This window comes from Myotis yumanensis, unplaced genomic scaffold (assembly GCF_028538775.1).
Source record: "Myotis yumanensis isolate MYYU_CA2020_CCGP unplaced genomic scaffold, mMyoYum1.0.hap1 SCAF_8, whole genome shotgun sequence".
In the NCBI taxonomy this organism is placed as follows: Eukaryota; Metazoa; Chordata; class Mammalia; order Chiroptera; family Vespertilionidae; genus Myotis; species Myotis yumanensis.
The window spans coordinates 85,035,606-85,058,261 of record NW_027223759.1 but is presented as its reverse complement, the minus strand read 5'-3'; the positions used below and the strand labels follow the sequence as shown (position 1 = coordinate 85,058,261).

General features: G+C 40.4%; 1 protein-coding gene across 6 annotated transcripts in view; it reads right to left on the bottom strand.

The window, feature by feature from the left end:
* The window catches only part of PTPN4 (protein tyrosine phosphatase non-receptor type 4), a 220,165-nt gene that overhangs the window by 18,607 nt on the left and 178,902 nt on the right, over positions 1–22,656 (bottom strand). For 5 of the 6 annotated variants that reach the window (XM_070423143.1, XM_070423137.1, XM_070423139.1 and 2 more), the window contains 6 exons: positions 21,637–21,803; positions 20,124–20,214; positions 19,978–20,039; positions 13,403–13,549; positions 8,281–8,409; positions 176–324 (listed from right to left, as the gene is read on the bottom strand). In XM_070423143.1, coding sequence (XP_070279244.1) covers positions 176–324; positions 8,281–8,409; positions 13,403–13,549; positions 19,978–20,039; positions 20,124–20,214; positions 21,637–21,803 — 745 coding nt within the window. The remainder of the gene's footprint in view (positions 1–175; positions 325–8,280; positions 8,410–13,402; positions 13,550–19,977; positions 20,040–20,123; positions 20,215–21,636; positions 21,804–22,656) is intronic. The other variant, XM_070423142.1, reaches the window with a different exon arrangement.

The window sequence follows — 22,656 nt, the reverse complement described above, 5'->3', positions numbered from 1 at the left end:
TATTATAAACTTTCTGCCAATCATATTGAAACATACCCTTTGCTTTCTACCTTCAGAGCACACTTTTGAGTTCCTTCTAATTATAGTAAAAGTTACAACTTAAGGACAAAATAAAATACATACTCCCCTTTAAAAATGTCAGCTATTTAAGCATAGAAGACAGAAAATAGAATACCTGCAATGAACAACAACAGGTTCTTCCTTGCCGGCCCTCTTATTTCGTACATGACAAACAAAATCCAGAAAGTCACTGGAATCATCAGGGACACCATGGTCAGGCCAGGCTGTGTACTGGATCTGAGTGAGTTGACGACTCTCATTTTTCTAAGTGTAAAAGAAAAATTATGCACTTTGATTTAGGAATTATCTTTAAAATATAAATAAATATTCATATAATTTTAATTTTAGAAGAAAAGTAAAAGAAACTACTCCCACTACCTCTCCCCAAAGTAATACATATGCACAATAAAACCCAAAATTTCAATAAAAAAGAAAGAAACCATTTTATAGAAACAGTTGTATCCATTTAAGTATCTGCTGCTGGATCATTCCTCTTCTTATAACTCAATTTCTATATTTTTAAAGTATGTTTCAAGATGATAATCAAGTAAACAGGCAAAGACAAGTTCTAGAAAAACATTTAAAGAAAACTAAAGAACTGCTGGATGAACAAATATGGTAAAATAAAAACATTTTTTATAAACAAAGTTGAGCTAATCCTAAAAAATAAGTGAAATCATGGAAATCAGGAAAATAAATTTTCAAAATGAATGTAGATTAAAAACTGAAGATAAAAAAAAACACAAAGTCAAATCGGGGCTTAATTCTTTTTGGGAGCCAGGAGTTGGTAGAAAAGATAATAAGATTTTAGATTTATACATCTTGACTCTGTCTGTTAACGTATTTAATATTTCAGAACCTCACTTTCTTCAGTTAAAATGAAACAACATCTACATCTCAAAGGGAGAGTCTTATGTTGAAAGGATTCTAGAAGAGAAACTGCAAATCTCCCAATCAGCTGTTTGGAATCTTATGCTCAATAATAGATAGTTATAGTCATTCAACAATATGAAATGTGGTTACTGTCATTTACATTAAAGGGCATTTCCAGAAAAGACCATGAAAATAAAAATTAATTAAGAAAATGACCAATATGCCCAGCTGGTGTGGCTCAGTGGTTGAGTGTCAATCTATGAACCAGGAGGTCATGGTTCAATTATGGTCAGGGCACATGCCAGGATTGCAGGCTCGATCCCCACTAGGAGGCGTGCAGGAGGCAGCTGATCAATGATTCTCAACATTGATGTTTCTATTTCTCTCTCCTCTCCCTTCCTATCTGAAATCAATAAAAATATATTTAAAAAAAAGAAAGGGACTGATAAAAGAATTCCATGATACCCCAGTATAATGTAATAACTAATTTTTCAGAATCCTTAACAATATAGAATGAATGAAAAGCATCTAATATATATAGACTACTTTTGATTACTATTAAAAAAAAAAAAAGAATTTGCACTGGCCTGTGTTTCTCATTGGTTAGAGCGTCAGCTTGTGCACTGAAGGGCCACAGGTTTGATTCCTGGTCAGGGCACATACCTGGGTTGCAGGTTTTATCCACAGCATGGGCCAGGGAGAGTGAAGGAGGCAACCAATCGATTTATCTCAAGACACATTGATGTTTTTCTCTCTCTCCCTCTCTCCCCCTCCCCCTTCTACTCTCTCTAAAAGTCAATGAAAAGAATATCCTTGGGTGAGGATTAACAAAAAAAAAGGGGAGTGAGTGGGTGGGGATTTAATGGTATCAATAAACTATAAGAATGGGTCATGTAAAAATCATATTTTAATTAGTTTTGAGATAGTGTTTGTCTCTGTCTCTCCATCCAAGTAGGTATGTGTTTATATGGTAGCAAATTTATTTTCTTTCTTTTTGTTTTTTCCTCCCATAATTTTTTTGTAATCTTTATTGTTCAGATTATTTCAGATGTTCTCTTTTTCCCCCCATAGTACCCCTCCATCCAGTTCCCACCCCACCCAGGCCCTTGTCACCCACTGTCCGCGTCCACAGGTACTGCATACATGCATATAAGATCTTTGTCCAAGGAGAGAAACCAAGATGGCGGCATGGGTAAACACCTGAAATTGCACACTGAGACTCAGAGGAGGTGCAGAATTAAAGTGCAGAGGTACAGAGGCTCGAGCGTGCGTGGAAAGGGGCTGGCAACGGAGGACGCTGGTGTCTTTTGCAATTGGGAGGGAGGCACAAGCTCCCGAAGACCCTGACTCCAGTTCCGGGCAAGTCTCTGGGGACCCAGACTCATATGGGGAGAAACTGGACTGTCTGGCAGCGGGCGGAACTCGAGGGCGGCTTTCTCTCAGAGGTGCTTGCAGCGATTACCAGGACACTGAGACCCAGGACCTCTTAGGGCAGGACTGAGGTTCAGCCATAGCTGTTTGCTTCGCCCTGTTGATTCCCTGAGACCCTGCCCCACCCAAGCTGTGTGCAGAGGCTTTTGCAAATGAATGCCCTGGCCCTTTGAGATCTAAAATTACCTAACAAACTGCAGCTGGGTCAGAAAGACCCAGAACATCCAAAAGAAGGCCCAAGGCCCCACAGCAGCTTGCACTGCTTCATAGCTGGGCCTCATCTGGGCAACTCCAAAACCCAAACAAGGAAGAGGAACCTACAGATCTCTCCATAGCTCCTGCTGTGTAGTCTCAGGCAGAGGCTAAATTAGCACCTCCTTAGAGATCCAAGAGCCTGTGTGCCCAGTGGTTAGATTGGGACCATCCAGATTACAATTCCTCAGATCCATAAGGGACACACTCAGGGGGCAGACTCAGTGAGCACCAAAGCCCCACTGAAGCAAGTCTTGCCCCAGAAGGGTGTCTTCAGCACAGAAGTTCTCCCACTGTAGACACAGCTGATTCTCACAGCCAATTGGCCTGGAGGTCATATCCTCCCAGTGATACCTACAACAATCAAGGCTTAACTACAACAAGACTGTGCACACAGCCCACAAGGGGGTGCACCAAGAGTGTCCACCCCAGGTAATTGGGGAGGCTGAGTCACTGGGCCCTATAGGACACCTAGCACAGAAAGCCACTCTATCAACACAGGGAAGCATAAAAAATGCGGAGACAAAGAAACAGAACACAAATGCCAGAAATGGAGGAAAGCAAAATACTGGATATAGAGTTCAAAACCACAGTTATAAGGTTTTTCAAGAATTTTCTAGAAACCGCCAATAAATTTAGTGAGACCCTCGAGGATATGAAAAAGGACCAACTAGAAATTAAGCATACACTGACTGAAATAAAGAATAATATACAGAGATCTAACAGCAGACAAGAGGATCCCAAGAATCAAGTCAAAGATTTGAAATACGAAGAAGTAAAAAACACCCAACTGGAAAAGCAAAAAGAAAAAAGAATCCAAAAATATCAAGATAGTGTAAGGAGCCTCTGGGACAACTTCAAGCGTCCCAACATCCGAATTATAGGGGTGCCAGAAGGAGAGAGAGAGCAAGATATTGAAAACCTATTTTGAAGAAATAATGACAGAAAACTTTTCCTATCTGGTGAAAGAAATAGACTTACAAGTCCAGGAAGCGCAGAGAACCCCAAACAAAAGGAATCCAAAGAGGACCACACCAAGACACATCATAATTAAAATGCCAAGGGCAAAAGACAAAGAGAAAATCTTAAAAGCAGCAAGAGAAAAAAAGTCAGTTACCTACAAGGGAATACCCATACGACTGTCAGCTGATTTCTCAACAGAAACTATGCAGGCCAGAAGGGAGTGGCAAGGAATATTCAAAGTGATGAATAGCAAGAACCTACAACCAAGATTACTTTACCTAGCAAAGCTATCATTCAGAATTGAAGGTCAGATAAAGAGCTTCACTGATAAGGAAAAGCTAAAGGAGTTCATCACCACCACACCAGTATTATATGAAATGCTGAAAGGTATTCTTTAAGAAGAGGAAGAAGAAAAAGGTAAAGATAAAAATTATGAACAACAAATACATATCTATCAACAAGTGAATCTAAAAATCAAGTGAATAAAAAATCTGATGAACAGAGTAAACTGGTGAATATAATAGAATCAGGGGCATAGAAAGGGAGTGGACAATTCTCGGGGGAAAAAGGGGTGTGGGAAGAGACTGGATAAAAATCATACACCTATGGATGAGGACAGTGGGGGGGAAAGGGCAGAGGGTGAGGTGGGAACTGGGTGGAGGGGAGCTATGGGGGGAAAAAAGAGGAACAACTGTAATAATCTGAACAGTATAGATTTATTTAAAAAAAAAAAAGATCTTTGTCCAATCTCTTTCCACACCCCCCTCCACACCCCCTTCACCCTGAGAATTGTCGGTCCGCTCCATTTCCATGCCCCTGATTCTATTACATTCACCAATTTATTCTGTTCATCAGATTTTTTATTCATTTGATTTTTAGATTCACTTGTTGATAGATATGTATTTGTTGTCACTTTGTTGTTCATAATTTTTTATCTTTACCTTTTTCTTCTTCTTCCTCTTCTTAAAGAATACCCTTCAGCATTTCATATAATACTAGCTTGGTGGTGATGAACTCCTTTAACTTTTTCTTGTCTTTATCTGACCTTCAATTCTAAATGATAGCTTTGCTGGGTAAAGTAATCTTGGTTGTAGGTTCTTGCTATTCATCACTTTGAATATTTCTTGCCACTCCCTCCTGGCCTGCATAGTTTCTGTTGAGAAATCAGCTGACAGTGGTATGGGTACGCCCTTGTAGGTAACTAACTGTTTTTCTCTTCCTGCTTTTAAGATTCTCTGTTTGTCTTTTGCCCTCGGCATTTAAATTATGATGTGTCTTGGTGTGGTCCTCTTTGGATTCCTCTTGTTTAGGGTTCTCTGAGCTTCCTGGACTTGTAAGTCTATTTCTTTCACCAGGTAGGGGAAGTTTTCTGCCATTATTTCTTCAAATAGGTTTTCAATATCTTGCTCTCTCTCTTCTTCTGGCACCCCCATAATTCGGATGTTGGTATGCTTGAAGTTGTCCCAGAGGCTCTTTACACTATCTTGATATTTTTGGATTATTTTTTCTTTTTGCTCTTCCAGTTAGGTGTTTTTTTGCTTCCTTGTATTTCAAATCTTCGACTTCATTCTTGGGATCCTCTAGTCAGCTGTTGAATCCCCTGTATATTATTCTTTATTTTAGTTAGTGTATGCTAAATTTCTGACTGGCACTTCTCCATTTTTTTTTGGCATTCTCACCAAGATCCTTGAAGGTCTCAGTAAGTTCCTCGGACGTTTCTAGAAGATTCTTGAGTAACCTTATAACTGTGGTTTTGAACTCTATATCCAGTAGTTTGCTTTCTTCCATTTGTGACATGTTTCTTTGCCTCCGCATTTTGGCTGCTTCCCTGTTTGTTTCTATGTATTGGGTAGCTGCTAAGTCTCCTTGAGTTGATAGAGTGGCCTTGTGTGGTAGGTGTCCTATAGGGCCCAGTGGCTTGGCCTCCCCAATCACCTGATGTGGACACTCTTGGTGCACCCCTTTGTGGGCTGTGTGCACAGTCTTATTGTAGTTGAGCCTTGACTGCTGTTGGTATCACTGGGAGGAATTGATCTCCAGGCCAGTTGGCTGTGAGGACCAGCTGTGTCTACAATGGGAGAGCTGCTGTGCAGGAAACACCCTTATGGGGCAGGACTTGCTTTACTGGGGCTTTGGTGCTCCCGGAGTCTGCCCCTTTAGTGTGTCACTTATGGATGTGAAGAGTTGTAATCTGGTATGGTCTCACACTGACCACTCGATACACTGGCTCTTGGATTTCCAAGAAGGTGCAAAGTCAGCCACTGCCTGAGGCCACCCAGCAGGAGCTACAGGGAGATCTGCAGATTCCTCCTCTTTGTATCAGGTTTGGAAGTGCTGAGACGAGGCCCAGCTGTGAAGCAAGGCAGGCTGGTGCGACCTTGGGCCTTCTTTTGATAGCTGTGGGAGCTCCCTGACCCAGCTGCACCTTGTTTGACAGGTTTTAGGCTAAGAAAGGACAGGCCATTCATATGCAAAAGCCACTGAAGCACAGCTTGGTGGCTTTGTAAATTGGGTAGGGCGGGGTCTCAGGGAATCTCCAGTGGGCAGCAAACAGAAATGGCTGCCAGGCAGCCCTGCACCGGGGAGGTCCCAGTACAGGAACAATGACCGTTGCGAGCACCTCAGTCTGGAAGAAAGCTGCCCCTGCGTTCCTGCCCCAATGCCAGACAGTCGTTTCTCCCCATATGTGTCTGGGTCCCCCCAAGTCTCACCCGGCACTGGAGCTCAGAGCAAGCGGGAGCTTGCATCCCCCTCTCAATGAAAAAAGCAGCACACTGGGTGTCAGCCCGTTCTGCGCCTCTGCACCTGCTACCAGTCTCAGTGCGCTTTCTTCTTTACCTCTCTAGTTGTAGTACTTCCACTCAGCCAGGTTTCCAGAGGTTCTGGATGATAGTTATGTATTTTAGTTGTAATTTTGATGTGGTTGTGGGAGGCAGCAAGTACAGCTGTTTATCTATGCCGCCATCTTGGTTTTCTCCGCAAATTTATTTTCTTAATTACATTTGGGTCACACTTTAGAATCTAATTTGCATCTTAGTCTAGTTTTGACGTATTCAGGGTTTGTAAAGAAAAGCCATTACAGTATATAAAACTGTTGTGAATAATCTCCAGGTGGAGTAAAATAAAGAGACTATGCTAAAGATATCAGTATTAGTCTATGTAACTATTTACAACCTCTCATGTCTACTTGAGAAAATGAAGAAATATTTTACTGGCTTGCCTTGTTATGTTAGACTGAGCTATATAGTATATAACCCTAAACACTAAATCCATTTTGATGGAATCTCTAGCCCATAAGATTTTCGAACTATTCAATTTTTAATTTCTTATAAGTTTAGCTTTAATCAATGTCAGATTCCTTTAATGTAAGTCAGCACAACATCTAGCTCCTTCCTTTTTGGTCAGTAAGGCTCTATCTTGCTGGGCTCTTTTAATCATACTCAGGGGGGTGGAAGGGAATGGAGTTCTCATTTCCAATGGGATAGGCCTGGGTCTTCACAGTTTGTGCTGTTTGCTCTTTTCTAGCAATTGCTTCTTCTTCTCACAGCGCTCTTCAAAACCAAAGGTGGCAGGGGGATATCTAGTTGCAGGCAGTAAAAGTGGGGTACACTGTTTCTAGCAGACTGACAGCAATGCCACCTTCCACATACATCTTCCAATGGGGTTATTAAGCCATCATTTATTAATCAATTTCCATCTCTGGGTCTGGATTTGGAAGCTAAGGAGAGTGACTCAGGTGGCAATAAGAAGAAATTAGAAAGCTATGATAGCCTGGCTGGCGTGGCTCAGTGGTTGAGCATTGATCTATAAACCAGGAGGTCACGGTTCGATTCCCTGTGAGGCCATATGCTCGACCCCCAGTGTAGGGCATGCAGGAGGTGGCCAATCAATGATTCTCTCTCATCATTGATGTTTCTTTCTCTTTCTCTCTCTCCTTCTCCTTTCCTTGCTAAAATCAATAAAAATATATTTAAAAAGAAAGATATGATCTATCTGCTGTGGGAGGGTTCTGCCTATGATCTTTCCTCCTTAATACTGAGGAGACTGAAATATCTCTCCTGTACTTTCTTCAAAAAGAGGAATAATTTGATAACTTACAATTAATTGTTCTTTCCATTTCCACAAATGTACTCAAATATTTGACTGATATTATTTGGAGGGGAAAAATCATTATAAGCAAAAACGTCTAAGGTATGCTTTTTATGAGTATGCATAGTTATTTTTTTTAAAAAAATATTTTTATTGATTTCAGAGAGGAAGGGTGAGGGAGAGATAGAAACATCAATGATGAGAGAGAATCATTGATCAACTGCCTCCTGCATGCACACTGGGGATCGAGCCCGCAACCTGAGTATGTGCCCTGACTGGGAATTGAACTGTGACCTCCTGGTTTATAGGTCAATGCTCAACCACTGAGTCAGGCCGGCAGGGCATGAATATCCTTAGTTTTAAGAGTAATAAGTATTTATTTACTAGATTATTTTCTCACTGACCACTCATATTTAACTATAGAAACTGGAAATTTATTATATAAAGGAAATACACGTCATGAGATTCTAAAGCATCCCCAAAAATCAAATAGTTCAATAATTAAAAATAATAATTTTTAGTAACCAGAACTCAGACTGAAAACATTTTCAGCTTTCAGTCTTCACCTTGAACATAACAGTTCTAATGAACGGTACCTATCTTGCTTCCTACCTCTTGGTTAAATAGTGTCATCTTCCTGAAGATATATGCAGTATTTCCTTCTTCCGAGTGGCAGGTGACTTGGTAGCATCCATAGGATGAACTTCCTGTGGGCTCTGGCCAATACTGGTGGCACTTCACCTAAAATCAATAGATTAAAAATATATATTAAAAATTATGATATTTTAATATAACTTTCAAACTTACAGAAAAGTTACAAGAAAAATTTAATAAAATCTCATACATGCTGCACCTAGTTCTGTCAACTATTAACATTTCTTTGTCATTTTTTTCTCTTTGTAATAATCTGTTTGGATAAATTTTGAGACTGCAAATATCCTGTATACAATAAGGTTTCACTCAGTGTTTTACCATGTGTGATGAATTCTTGCCTGAGTCAATTATTACTATGAGAATGGAAAAATGCTGCACTAATTTTAATCTTTTTAGATTTAAGTTAACAATGAGAAAGAATCTTCAACTAAAATGCCAAATGCAATCCATTTATTTTCACAATTGTAATTTTAAAAAAACAACAGCTTTCTTGATATATAACTCACCCATTTAAACTACATAATTCAGCTTCCAGTCAAGATGGCAGTATAGGTAAATGCTGTGCTCACTTCTTCCCACAACTACATCAAAATTACAACTAAACTACAAAACAACTTTATTCAGAACTGCCTGAAGCCTAGCTGAACTAAAGTCCTATAACTAAGGATATACAGATGCCATGTCTAGACTGGTAGGAGGGGCAGAGATGCAGAATGGGCTAGTGCCATACCCATGTGTAACAGTTAAAAATCAGGAGGGATATGGGGGCTGTGGAGGGACCCCCTGAGGAGCAAGGAGTCCCAGCGCCACACCAAGCCCCTGACCAGTGTTTCAGTACTAGAAAGTGAAGTCCCCTTAACTTTTCCCTGTGAAAACCAGCAGGGATTGTGGTTGAGTAAGACAGAGAGAGGGGCTGCTGGAATCCCAGGCATTCCTCTTTTTAAAAAATTTAAGTTGACTTAATTTTTTCTATCACCAGGCGTTCCTCTTAAAGGGGCCATACAGGGACTTACTTGGACTCACAGCAGCTTGAAAGGCACCAGGGACACAAAGGGAAAAACTGAATGGTCCAGCGAGGGCTGGAAGGACAGCTTTCTCCCAGGTAGAAGTGCTGGCAGAGACCCTCGTTTCTTTACTGAGCCTTCCCTCCATAGAGCCTGAAGGTGGATGCCATATCTGAGTCTCCATCAACCTGGCTAACACTGTTGTGACTCTATGAGACCACCCCACCCAACCTGTGGGCCCACCCAATCTCTTTCCAGTGCCTTTTCCATATAAACAATTTTCCCAAAATCTCTCAAACAAGCAGCATCTGGCCTCAGTGTGCCCCGTACCTCTTGCAAAGTGGCCCCAGTCCTGGCACTCGAGGTAGCCTGCCTTAGTTAGCAGCTTGGCCTCTCCTGGGCACCTCTAAACTCAGGACAAATAGTAGCCAACTGCAAATCACTTTGTCCTCAGGTCTGGTGACCCCAGGCAGGGCATAGGTGGCACCCGGTGAACAGCTTCAGAAAACGTCAAAGAACCACCTCCACAAGTGACACACACAAGGGGCGGACCCAGCAGGCATCAGAGCCCTGCTGTAAAGTCCTGCTCTGTGGGATCTACCCCTGCACAGCTGATCCTGCAAGGCAGTCATAGTGATTCCTTGCAGCCAAGTGGCCTGGGTGTAAATCCTCCCTTTGAAGTGCCAACAGCAATCAAGGTTCAACTACAACAGGAGGGTGTACTTAGCCCGCATGGGGGGCCCACCTGGAGCAGCCTGGATGACCGGGAAGGCCGTGTCATTGGGCCCTACAAGACACCTATTACTGGTATATAAGGCCAATCTACCAAGCCTGGGAGACTAACAGCCCTACTTAATACATGGAAACAAACACAGGGAGGCAGCCAAAATGAGGATACAAAGGAACATGTCCCAAATGAAGGAACAGAATAAAACTCCAGAAAGAGAACGATTCAAATTAGAGACAATCTGTTGGAAGTAGAGTTCAAAACACTGGCTATAAGGGGGCTCAATGAACTTAGGGGAAGAGTAGATGAACTTAGTGAGAACTTCAACAAATAGATAGGAAATATAAAATGGAGATAAAAACATAAAAATGGAGATAGAAAGCATAAAAAAGCACTAATCATAAATGAAGAATACAATAACTGAAATAAAGAATACATCACAGGGGGCTCTGGCAGGTAGGTAACTCAGTTGGTTGTCCTGATATGCCAAGGTTGATCCTGGTCATGGCACATACAAGAATCAACCAATGAATGTATAAAATCAATCAATCAATACAAAATAAAAAGAATACATTACAGGAAACCAACAGTAGAGGACAGATAAAGCAGAGGATCAAATCAGTGATTTGGCAGATAAGGAAGCAGAAAACACCCAGTCAGAACAGAAAGAAAAAAAAAATCCAAAAAATGAGGACAGTATAAGAAGCCTCTGGGACAATTTCGAGTGTACCAATATTAGAATCATGGGGGTACAGAAGGAGAAGAGAAAGAGCAAGAACTTGAAACCTATTTGAAAACAGTAACGACAGAAAACTACCTTAACCCAATGAAGGAAGCAGATATACAAGTCTTGGAAGCCCAGAGAGTTACATACAAGATGAACCCAAAGAAGCCCCCACCAAGACACATCATTAAAATGCCAAAGGTTGCCCTGGCTGGTGTGGCTCGGTTGGTTGGAGAGTAGTCCTATACACCAAGAGGTTGTGGGTTCAATCCCTGGTAGAGGTGTGTGGCAACCAATTGATGTTTCTTTCTCACATTGATGTTTCTCGCTCTCTCTCTCATCAATAACAACAATAACAAAAAAGCCAAAGGTTAAAGACAAAGAGAGATTCTTGAAAGCAGCATGAGGAAAGTAATTAGTTACTTACAAGGGAGCTCCCATAAGACTGTCAGCTGATTTCTTAACAGAAACTTTGCAGACCAGAAGGGATTGGCAAGAAATATTCAAACTGATGAGAAGAAGGACCTATAACCAAGATTACTCAGCAAAACTATCATTAAGAATTGAAGAAAGAGATAAAAGAGCTTCCCAGATAAGAAAAAGCTAAAGAAATTCATCACCACCAAACCAGTATTACAAGAAATGTTCAAGGGTCTTCTCTAAAAGAAGGGGAAAAAATAGATAAAAATTATGAACAAAAATGGCAATAAATATCCATCAACAATTACTTTAAATGCAAATGGATTAAATGCTTCAAACAAAACACATATGGTGTCTGAATGGATAACAATACAAGACCATTATATACGCTGTCTACAAAAGACTCACTTCAGATCAAAAGACACACACAGACTGAAAATAAAAGGATGGAAAAGGACATTTCATAAAAATGGAAATAAAAAGAAAAGCTGGGGTAACAATATTTATGCCAGACAAAATATACTTTTTAAAAAGGCTATAACAAGAGACAGGGAGGGACCCAGCAATTCCACTTATGGGTATTTATCTGAAGAAACACAAAACACAAAATTGAAAAGACATATATGTCCATATGTTCACTGAAACATTATTTACAATAGCCAAGATATGGAAGCAACCAAGTTGCTCATCAATAGATGAATGGATAAAGAAGAAGAACTGGATATATATGATGGACTATGATTCAGGCATAAAAAAGAATAAAACTTTGCCACCTGCAACAACATGGATGGACCTAGAGCAGTGATGGCGAACCTTTTGAGCTCGATGTGTCAGCATTTTGAAAAACCCTAACTTAACTCTGGTGCCGTGTAACATATAGAAATTTTTTGATATTTGCAACCATAGTAAAACAAAGACTTATTTTAGTATATGTGCTGCTAAAGCGAGCACAGACTTATATTTTTGATATTTATTTTATATATTTAAATGCTACTTAACAAAGAAAAATCAACCAAAAAAATGAGTTCGCGTGTCACCTCTGACACGCGTGTCATAGGTTTGCCATCACTGACCTAGAGGGTACTGTGCTGAGTGAAATAAATCAGAGAAAGACAAATGACAGAAGATATCACTTGTATGCGGACTCTGAAAACCAAAATAAACAATCAGAACAGAAACAGACTCATAGATACAGAGAACATTTTGATGGTTGCCAGATGCAAGGGGGCTTGGAGGAATGGGTAAAAAAAGTGAAGGGATTAAGAAGTACAAATTGGTAGTTACAGAATAGTCATAGGAACGTAAAGTAGAGCATAAGAATACAGTCAATAGTACTGTAATAACTATGTATGGTGTCAGATGGGTAATAGATTTATCTAGTTGATCACTTCATAAGTTACATAAAATGCCTAATCACCTCCATCTAATATAATATTGTACACCAACTGCAATTGAAAAAAATTTTTTAAAAGCACACAATTCAATTATCTACACTAATAAAAGAGGAACATGCAAATTAACCATCACTTCGCTACACCCACCAGCCAATCAGAGTGACTATGCAAATTAACCCAACAAAGATGGTGGTTAATTTGCATACGCAGGCACGGAGCAAAGGCTGAAGATGACTGAAGATGGCAGTGGCCACAGAGCTGGATTGAGCAGAAGGCTTGGATAGCTCCCGGCGACAGAGAAAGCCAAGCTTCCCGCAGGCCCTGGGCTCTGCTCAAGGAGGGGCTGGGGGCCTGGGCTCCACTCAAGGAGTGGAAAAAAAAAGGAGGGGCTGGGAGCAGCCGGAGCAGAGAAGCCAAGCCTCGCTGCTGCGGCTGGAACAAAGGCCTGGATCCCGGGTGTCGGAGAAAAACCGGTGCCGGCAGCCAGGGGTAGGAAGGCCTATTGAGTGAATCTTCGTGCAACAGGCCAATAGTTTTTAATATATTCACAGAGCTGTGCAACCATCACCACAATCACTTCATCACTTCCAAAAGAAATCCCATACCCATTAGTAACCAATGGGCATCCATTCCTCTATCCCACTCCTTTAAACCCAACTCCAGACTTAGACAAGCACTAATCTACTTTCTGTCCTCTATGGATGTAAAGGTTATAAAAAAGACCAAATCAATGTGAACATTTTGACTATAAGTATATGCAATGTAATTTGAAGAAGGCCCAAGCAATGTGTAAGATTCAAGTATAACTTACTCTGCCACGTTCAACTTGTGTGGTCAACATTACAACCATGGAGGAGCCTTGTTCCCAAGTCATCTGCCAAAAATCTGTACAAGTGTGTGGTAATGGCCCTTGACAAGCAATGTACTGATTTATAATGCTAGAAGAAGGAATTTCCATCTTAAAAGTAAAAGACATGAAAATAAAAACCGTTTATATTAGTACTTTTTACTATTATCAAGCATATGAAAATCATCCATGAAATAATTGAATGCAACTAATACCAATAAACTACAAAGTCAGTACAATAAATCTTTAAATAAAATTTTTTAAAAAAAATCTTCACCTGAGGACATGCTTAGAGAGAGGAAGGGACAAAGGGAGGGAAGGAGAGGTGGGGGGGGGCAGGTAGAGAAGGAGAGGGAGAGAGAGAGAGAGGGGGGAGAGAGAGAGAGAGAGAGAGAGACATCAATTGGCTGCCTTGTGTGCCCTGACCGAAGATGGAACCCAGAACCTGGGTATATGCCTTGACCAGGAATTGAGCTGGCAATCTTTCGGTGCACAGGATGAGCCATTCCAGCTGGTAAGTACAACAAATCTTTATCAACACTTTCTTATTCTACCTGTAGAAGAAATTTCTTGGCAACAGCCTATATATATATATAATCTTCCAATTAATAGAAACAATAGAAACAGAAATCCAAGTATTTTTCAAAGCACTATTATGGTTTTAAGAGAAATTTTACAGAGAACCCAGTTTCAGAGGCAGAGACTTGGTCTCTAAACACTTACTGGTAAAATTTGTGAGGAGCAAAAGTTCTGCCAATTTAGTTTAGATTTTATATAATACTAGAGGCCTGGTGCACAGTGTGTGGTAATGGACCTCCTCCCCCTCTGAGCTGCACTCTAAGAAACAATGTTGCAATTATAGAAGCTAAACAAACCCCAGAAACCTGCTTTCAGCCAGCCGGCCTCAGAGCTGGAGCTACAACAGTGTACTCGGGGGGGAGGGGGTCCCTCAGCCCGGCCTGTGCCCTCTCACAGTCTGGGACCCCTCAGGGGATGACCACCTGCTGGCTTAGGCCCGCTCCCCAGGGGATTGGGCCTAAGATGGCAATCAGACATCCCTCTGGCAATATGACAGCCCTCGGGGAATGTCCACTTGCCAGCGGGGAGCAGGCCTAAACTGCAGTCGGACATCCTTAGCACTGCTGAGGAGGCAGGAGAGGCTCCCACCACCACTGCTGTACTGGTAGCCATCAGCCTGGCTTGTGGCTGAGCAGAGCTCCTCCCATGTGAGAGCGCCCTGACCACCAGAGGGCAGCTCCTGTACTGAGCATCTGCCCCCTGGTGGTCAGTGTGTGCATTGTGACCAGTCATTCCCAGTCATTCTGCTGTTAGGGTCAGTTTGCATATTACCCTTTTACTATATAGGATAGAGGCCTGGTGCACGGATGGGGGCTGGCTGGTTTGTCCTGGATCAGGGTGGGGGTCCCGCTTGGGTGCCTGGCCAGCCTGGATGAAGGGATGATGGCTGTTTGCAGCTGGTCACACCCCCTTTAGTGTGGGGATCCCCACTGGGGTGCCTGGCCAGTCTGGGTGAGGGGCTGAGGGCCGTTTTCAGGCTGGCGGGTGACTGAAGCTCTCAACCTCTCCTTTTTTTCTTTCTTTTTTTTAATTCTGGGATTTATTTACCTTCTATGGCTGTCACTGGAACTGAGAGCCAGCTTTAGTTCTGAGGCTTGGCTCCAGCTCTGAGACCTCGGCTGCTGAAAGCAGGTATCTGGGGTATGTTTGGCTTCTATAATTGAAACACTGTTGTAGCTCCAGCTCTGAGGCCGGCTGGCTGAGAGCAGGTTTCTGGGGTTTGTTTAGCTTCTATAATTGCAACATTGTTTCTTAGAGTGCAGCTCAGAGGCCGGCAGCAGCAGGCGGGGAACCTTGGCTTCCTCCATCACTGGAGCAAGCAAGCCTCCTGTTTGCTTCAGCTGCCTGGCTGCCGGCCGCCATCTTGGTTGGCAGTTAATTTGCATATCGCCCTGATTAGCCAATGGGAAGTGTGTCGGAGGTACAGTTAATTACCATGTTTGTCTATTATTAGATAGGATACTAGAGGCCCAGTGCACAAATTTGTGCACATGGAAAGGAAATTAATTAGAATATTTTAATATTGCTATTTGCTCTTTCTCTATAATAGAAGTGTCAACCAAATTCACTATTGACAATGACAGATGGAAACACATGCGTGCAATTGGCGCTAACAAAAGCTTTATATATATAGATAAATTTGCTTACTTAGACCTGCTTTCTGATTTAGCTAAACTTTTTCCAGCCCAGTGAAGCACCCCTAACTTGTCTTTCAGGTAATTGTCAGCAACACAGCAGTAAATATCAACATGAAACAGATTATTATTATAGATCATGCAGGGGGAACAAAGGGTGAAATATTTAACTGCAGCAGTGATTGACTATATTCTGCACAGTGAGAAAACCTGAAGTCATTTTCAAGGTCCACCATTTCTTACTTCTTTTCAGTTGGGTCAAGTTTCTAAGCTTTCTAAATCTTGTTTTCCGGCTAATGAAAAGAAAATAGGATTCCACCAAGTCTCCTATCTACCTACTCCAGGACTTCTGTGAGGATCAAATGAGATGAGGCACAGGAAAACAGACATTTGGTTAAAGTGTAAAATGTTTCCACCTGGCTATAAAGCAAGTCGTGTTCCTGGGCTGAAGAACCAACAAGGAGGTTAGTCACTAGGGAGAGGAAGCCATGCATTGTTATGTGACGTCATTAGCCAGCGCCCACAGCCACCGTTTCCGGGCTCAGCTGGGCTGTGGGCCGCACTTTGCACCATGGGGTCTTGGCAGCGTTGGCTGCGATTTGGTGGGCTTTCGCTCCTGGGTGGTGGCAGGGCCTGTGTCCCACTTTGGGGAAGCCGAGTGTTGCTTTATGGGCACCAGGTCCGTGGTGTCATTTCTCTGTAAATGGCCAGTGCATGTCACGGCAGCTCCTGCATTGAGCATCTGCCCCCTGGTGGTCAATGCGTGTCATAGCAACCGGTCAGATGGTTGGACAATTAGCATATTAGCCTTTTATATATAGATTACATAAAAGGATATTAAAAAAATATTTTAAATTCATTATTTTCAGAAAGAGGTTAAGATCATATTTGGGTAAGATAAGTCATCATCCTACTACATTTTGAGATTCAATTTTAAAAAAGAAAAGGTGGCATATGCACATGGCAATTGGAAGAATACCAAAGGGTGAAAAGAGAAAGAAATTTCCCTTTCATCCCAGCCTCCAGTTTATGTCCAGGAGAGCAATCCTATTTTTCAGTTGCTAATATATCCTTTCAGAGATATTCTACATACAACATACAAGTGAACATCAAAACGATTTTTCTTTTTTTTTCTGTAAAACATAAGTACATAATGTTGTTCTGCATTTTGTTTCTTCTTTTTTTTAAATCCTCACCTGAAGATATTTTTTCTATTGATTTTGAGAGAAAGTAAAAGGGAGGAAGGAGGGGGAGAGGGAGGGAAAGAAAGAGGGAGGGAGAGGGAGGGAGGGAGAGGGGGGGAGAGAGAGAGAGAGAGAGAGAGAGAGAGAGAGAGAGAGAGAGAGAGAAACAATGATGTGAGAGAGATACATCAATTGGTTGCCTCCCGACCAGGGCTGGGGAATCAAACCTGGAACCAAGGTACATGCCCTTGACCGGGAATCAAACCCGAGTCCTTTCGGTCTGAGGGCCAATGCTCTAACCCCTCAGCAAAACTGGCCAGGGCCATTTTCTTTTTTTCTACTTATCTTTGAGATCATGTCAGATTAGTAAAAAAATTTCATTCTTTTTAGTGGCTCTACTATATAAATATATCATACTTTATTTAACAGATATTTAAGTTGCTGCTAATCTTTTTGCTACCATAAACAAAACTGCACTGAATACTTTTGCAAACCTAAAATTTTTGGGCACATTACAAGAAACCTATTTGTGTGGGCAATAGGAAGAAATGACAATGCTGAATCAAAGTATATGTGCATTTAGAATTTTGTCAGAGAGTACCAAATTGCTCTCCAAAGAGATTGCACATATTTATACTTTTACCATAATGTATGAGAAATGACTGTTTCCTGATAATGTCCTTAATAATAAAGTGTAACTCTGTCTTTTTCTTTTGGTACACCTGACCTAACCTGGACTCATTTGACAGGAACATCTGAGTTGATCTCATCTAAGACTGTTAGTGGAAATATCTATATTTGGCATGTTCAATATAATATACTCATTATAGCCTGCTAAGGATGTTACCTATATATGATATATGCACTTAATAACCTTAAAAAAATCCAAAAAATTTCTAAATTCTGAAGCATCTTTGATCTCAAGTTTTCAGATAAAGGATATAGACTTATATATAGTATTATCAAACTTTCCGACATTTCAGTCTGATAAGTAAAAAATGGTAATTCTTCGCAGTTTTGATTTGCATTTTTCTTTTTAAGAAAAGTGTATTTTTATTTAACTGTTAGTATTTTTTATTTATTTATTTTTTTAAAATATATTTTATTGATTTTTTACAATGAGGAAGGGAGAGGGACAGAGAGTTAGAAACATCGATGAGAGAGAAACATCGATCAGCTGCCTCCTGCAAACTCCCCACTGGGGATGTGCTCACAACCAAGGTACATGCCCTTGACCGAAATCGAACTGGGGACCCTTGAGTCCGCAGGCCGATGCTCTATCTACTGAGCCAAACCGGTTAGGGCAGTATTATTTTTTAAAGTGTTATAATGGTATTGTGGTTTTGTTAAAAAAATAAAAATAAAAAAGGTCCCCAGAGATACATACTAAAATAGTTAATCATCACTATCCACAGATTCTGTATTTGAAAGTTTGCCTGCTTGCTAAAATTTATTTGTAATCCCAAAGTGCTTGCAGAGCTTTCATGGTTATTTATAGACATGTCCAAAGAGGAAAAACTCTGAGCCACCCAAAGTGTACATTTCCTGCTAATGTTGGTAAGATGCTGCTGTTCTGCCTTCTTGCTTCTGCTCTCATACTTAAACAACTGCCCTTTTTACAGTCTATGTAGTGCCATGTTTTAAAATTTCTGTGCTTGTTGCTAGCGATTTCACTGTTTAAAACAGTCCCCAAGTGCTAAAGTGCTGCCTACTGTTCTAAGTGTAAAGAGGCCATGAAATGCCTTATGGAGAAAATACACATTAGATAAGCTTCTCTCAGGCATGAGTTATAGTGCTGTTGGGTGTGAGTTCAATGTTAATTAATCAACAATGTGTACTAAATAAGGTATCTTTAAACAGAAGCAAGGTTATGTACTGATTAACTGACAAAAATGTTGCAAATAGAGGCTCATGGGACCCATACCAAATATTTTTCCCTTGCAGCAAGGATTCAGTATTTGCTAATTCAGGGTTAATGAAGACTTTATAGACTATTACAAATAACAAGAATTGATTGTATTTACAAAAAGTGATATATTTGATTTAAATAAATCGGGGGGGGGGGGTAGTGTTTAGGTGGAACAAGATTGGCCATCCTATATAATAAAAGGCTAATATACAAATCAACCAAACTGCGGAACAACCGGTCAGTATGACACACACTGACCACCAGGGAGCAGACGCTCAATGCAGGAGCTGCCTCCTGGTGGTCAGTGTGCTCCCACAGGGGGAGTGCTGCTCAGCCACAAGCTGGGCTCATGGCTGGTGAGTGTAGCGACAGTGGCGGAGACTTATAGAGCTCTTTATATATTGATGAAATAAGCCCTTTATACTATTTAAAAAATTCAGTTTGTCATTTTATTTTAGTACTTTTCAAAGCATCCCCTAAATTAAAATTTATACATTGCCCAACTCATCAATCTTTTTTTATAGCTCAGACATGTACCTAAGCTTAGAAAAGCCTTCTCCCTTCTGAGATTTTAAACAATTCTCACATATTCCTCCAAGTATTTTCATGTCCATTTCATACATTTATATTTGATACATCTAAAATGTATGCTGGCCTCAAGAATGTGTAAAGTGTTTATAGATCAATTATATGATGTGTGGATTTGTTCCAAAACAATGTGGATGTGTGGGGGCACGGTGAGGGGATAGATGAAACAAAGTTGGCCATTAGTTGGTAATTATTGAAGCTGAGTCATATGTATAAGGAGGTTCATTTTACTTTTTCTCTACTTATGTATGTTTAAAATTTTCTGTAATACAAAGTAAAAATAGTAATCCTCTTTTTGCCCCATGGGGGTGGGAGGAGACCTCCTTACCATGGTATATTACAGATAGACCGAATTCATTTACTAGATCATCAGTTTTACCTTAAATAATTTAAAAGGCTATCTCTACCGTAAACAAAATTCTAGTCTTTATTTCAGCCTATTTCTAGACTAGATTATTCCATTTCACTGTTCTATGTATATATTAATATGCCAGTATCAAACTATTTTTAACATTAATTTTATAATATTTTAAAATATGTAAAAGTTTTAATATTCTCTCAAGGTTAGGCTTTTAACAAAAAGTAATTAAATCTCAGTTTATAGTGGCCCTTCTTATACCAATGATATAATAAAAATAAACTTACATTTATATAATTTGCATTGATATAATCTTCATTACCCTTTAAAATTACCCGTGTAGCATCATCTGAAAAAATTTCAAAAGAAAATTTTTTTAGTAAAGTTATGTTAAAAGATTAAAGCCTAACATACAGAAATCATAGATACTTACAAGGCGAAATATCTCTGTATCTATTTTTGGAAATATTCTGAGGTAATTTGGCACAAGACATTGTCATTCCAGGTTTTTTCCGATATAGTTGCTAAAACAAAACAAAACAAAAAGGTATGAGATCAGTAAGCCATCAAAAGTTATCATTTTGTTTTTCCGACTTGTTCCTATGCTATGAAACAAGCTTTTTCTCCCCTTAGAATACCTCATCTATACAATGATGTACCTTAGGCCGATAGGATATTAAACCAGATTTGCAAAACTAAATTCTGTACAAATTCTGATATGAGTTGTACATAATAATTTAGCAGTGGTTCTCAACCTGTGGGTCGCGACCATCGGAAAACACAAATAGCATATCAGATTTTTACATTATGATTCATAACAGTAGCAAAATTACAGTTATGAAGTAGCAATGAAAATAATTTTATGGTTGGGCGTCACCACAACATGAGGAACTGTATTAAAGGGTCGCGGATTAGGAAGGCTGAGAACCACTGATTTAGAGAATGGCAAAATAAATGAAGACAATTTTTCTTACAGCAAAAAGTACCTGAAGTTTTGAACAGAAAATCTGCAGAAAACATTTAGCTTTTATTTAGTTTGTAGATATTTAAAGTATATGAACCCAGAACTTAAAGAAACAAGCAAAACTGACAGACCTTAAATCTTTTTTAGTCACAAATATTTTAGTCAGTTACCTGTAACATAACATATACTTCAGAGCACAAATACTAATGATGGCTAACTACACTGACAAAAATTAAATACTACAAGGTTCAAGTTATTTTCCTTTAACTTAGGATTTTTAAGTCTGCAATTGCCTACCTTCATCTGCCAACTTTCACAAAAACAGTTATTTAATTACAGAAAAAAATGTAGTTTGATGACATATGCATAAAAATCTATTTTTCTCTTTTAAGTAGACATCTATTTATGTAACCATAGCTAGTGTTTTGGGAGCAATTTTTAAAACTTTGTATTTTAGAACTATTCTCAAATATTTCTCAGAATGCCATTTTAGTTTGTAAATTATAACTGATAGATAAGGCAGTTAAGAAATCATAACAGCCCTAGCTGGTTTGGCTCAGTGGATTGAGCGTTGGCCTGCGGACTGAAGGGTCCCAAGTTCTACTCCGGTCAAGGGCACATGCCCGGGTTTCGGGCTCGATCCCCAGTAGGGGGAGTGCAGGAGGCAGCCAATCAATGATTCTCTCTCATCATTGGTGTTTCTCTCTCTCTCTCCCTCTCCCTTTCTCTCTGAAATCAATTAAAAAAGAAAAGAAAAAAGAAATCATACAATATTGCCCTGGCTGGTGTGTCTCAGTTGGTCGGGTGTAGTCCTGTGCACTGAAAGGTTGATGGTTCAATTCCCTGTCAGGGCACATGCTCAGGTTGCAGGCTTGATCCATTGGGGATGGATATTTCTCTCTCTCTCCTTCCCAATTCTCTCTTTAAATATTAAAATTTTAAAAATCTTAAAAAAAGAAAGAAACCATACAATATTACTTACATCAAATTGTGTCAGGACTGTTCCCGTGATAAGCCCCTCAGCTAGCTGGATCATTGACTCCCGCAGGGAATGATCATCCTGATGGACGCTATCTAGTGGGGCTTTTTCAGGAATGTACTGGAAGTCTGGCTCAGTTTCAAGCTTTTCTTCCACTACATCATAGATAGCTAAGACAAAAAAATAAAATAAAAATTTTAATAAAGACACATGAAGAACTTAATGAATTGGGAAAAGAATTTACCAGATTTATTCTTTAATTATGTGTCAGGAAAAATAATTTATTTATTCATAATTCATCAGATCTGAGTCTGATGTCATGGTGTAGGGGCAAACGGTGACTGCGGAGACGAAGAAGTTTGCCGCACCTTAGAGGAAAAGAACGGTTCTTGGCTATAATTGCTGAAAATCTCCATAACTTGAAGAGACATTAAGAAAAAGAGGAGCTTTCAAGAAGCAGCTCTGAAGAGACCTGTCCTATTTGTGGGACATAAGGCAAGAGTACAAATAGAAGCCTATCTACACTAATAAAAGAGAAACATGGTAATTGGCGTACGACCGCTACCCTTCCCATTGGCTAATCAGCATATCCTTATGCAAATTAACTGTCAGCCAAGATGGCGGCCGGCAGCCAGGCAGCTGGAAGCGAACATGAGGCTTGCTTGCTCCTGTGACTGCGGACTCTGAGCTGGCAATTTGAAACATTCTAACAAATATAGCCGGCTGGGATCTCAGAGCTGAAGTTATACATTGTTTCGATTATAGAACGGCAAACAAACCAGCAGCGGAAGCCTCAGAGCTAGAGCCAGAGCTAAAGCTGGCCCAGAAGAAAAAAAAAAAAGAAAAAAAGGAGCAGTTGGGAGCTTCAATCAAAACATAAGCCTGAAAGCAGCCCTCAGCCCCTCACCCAGACTGGCCAGGCACCCCAGTGGGGACCCCCACCCTGATCCAGGACACCCTTCAGGGCAAACCAGCCGGCCCCCAGGCCTCTATCCTATATAGTAAAAGGGTAATATGCCTCCC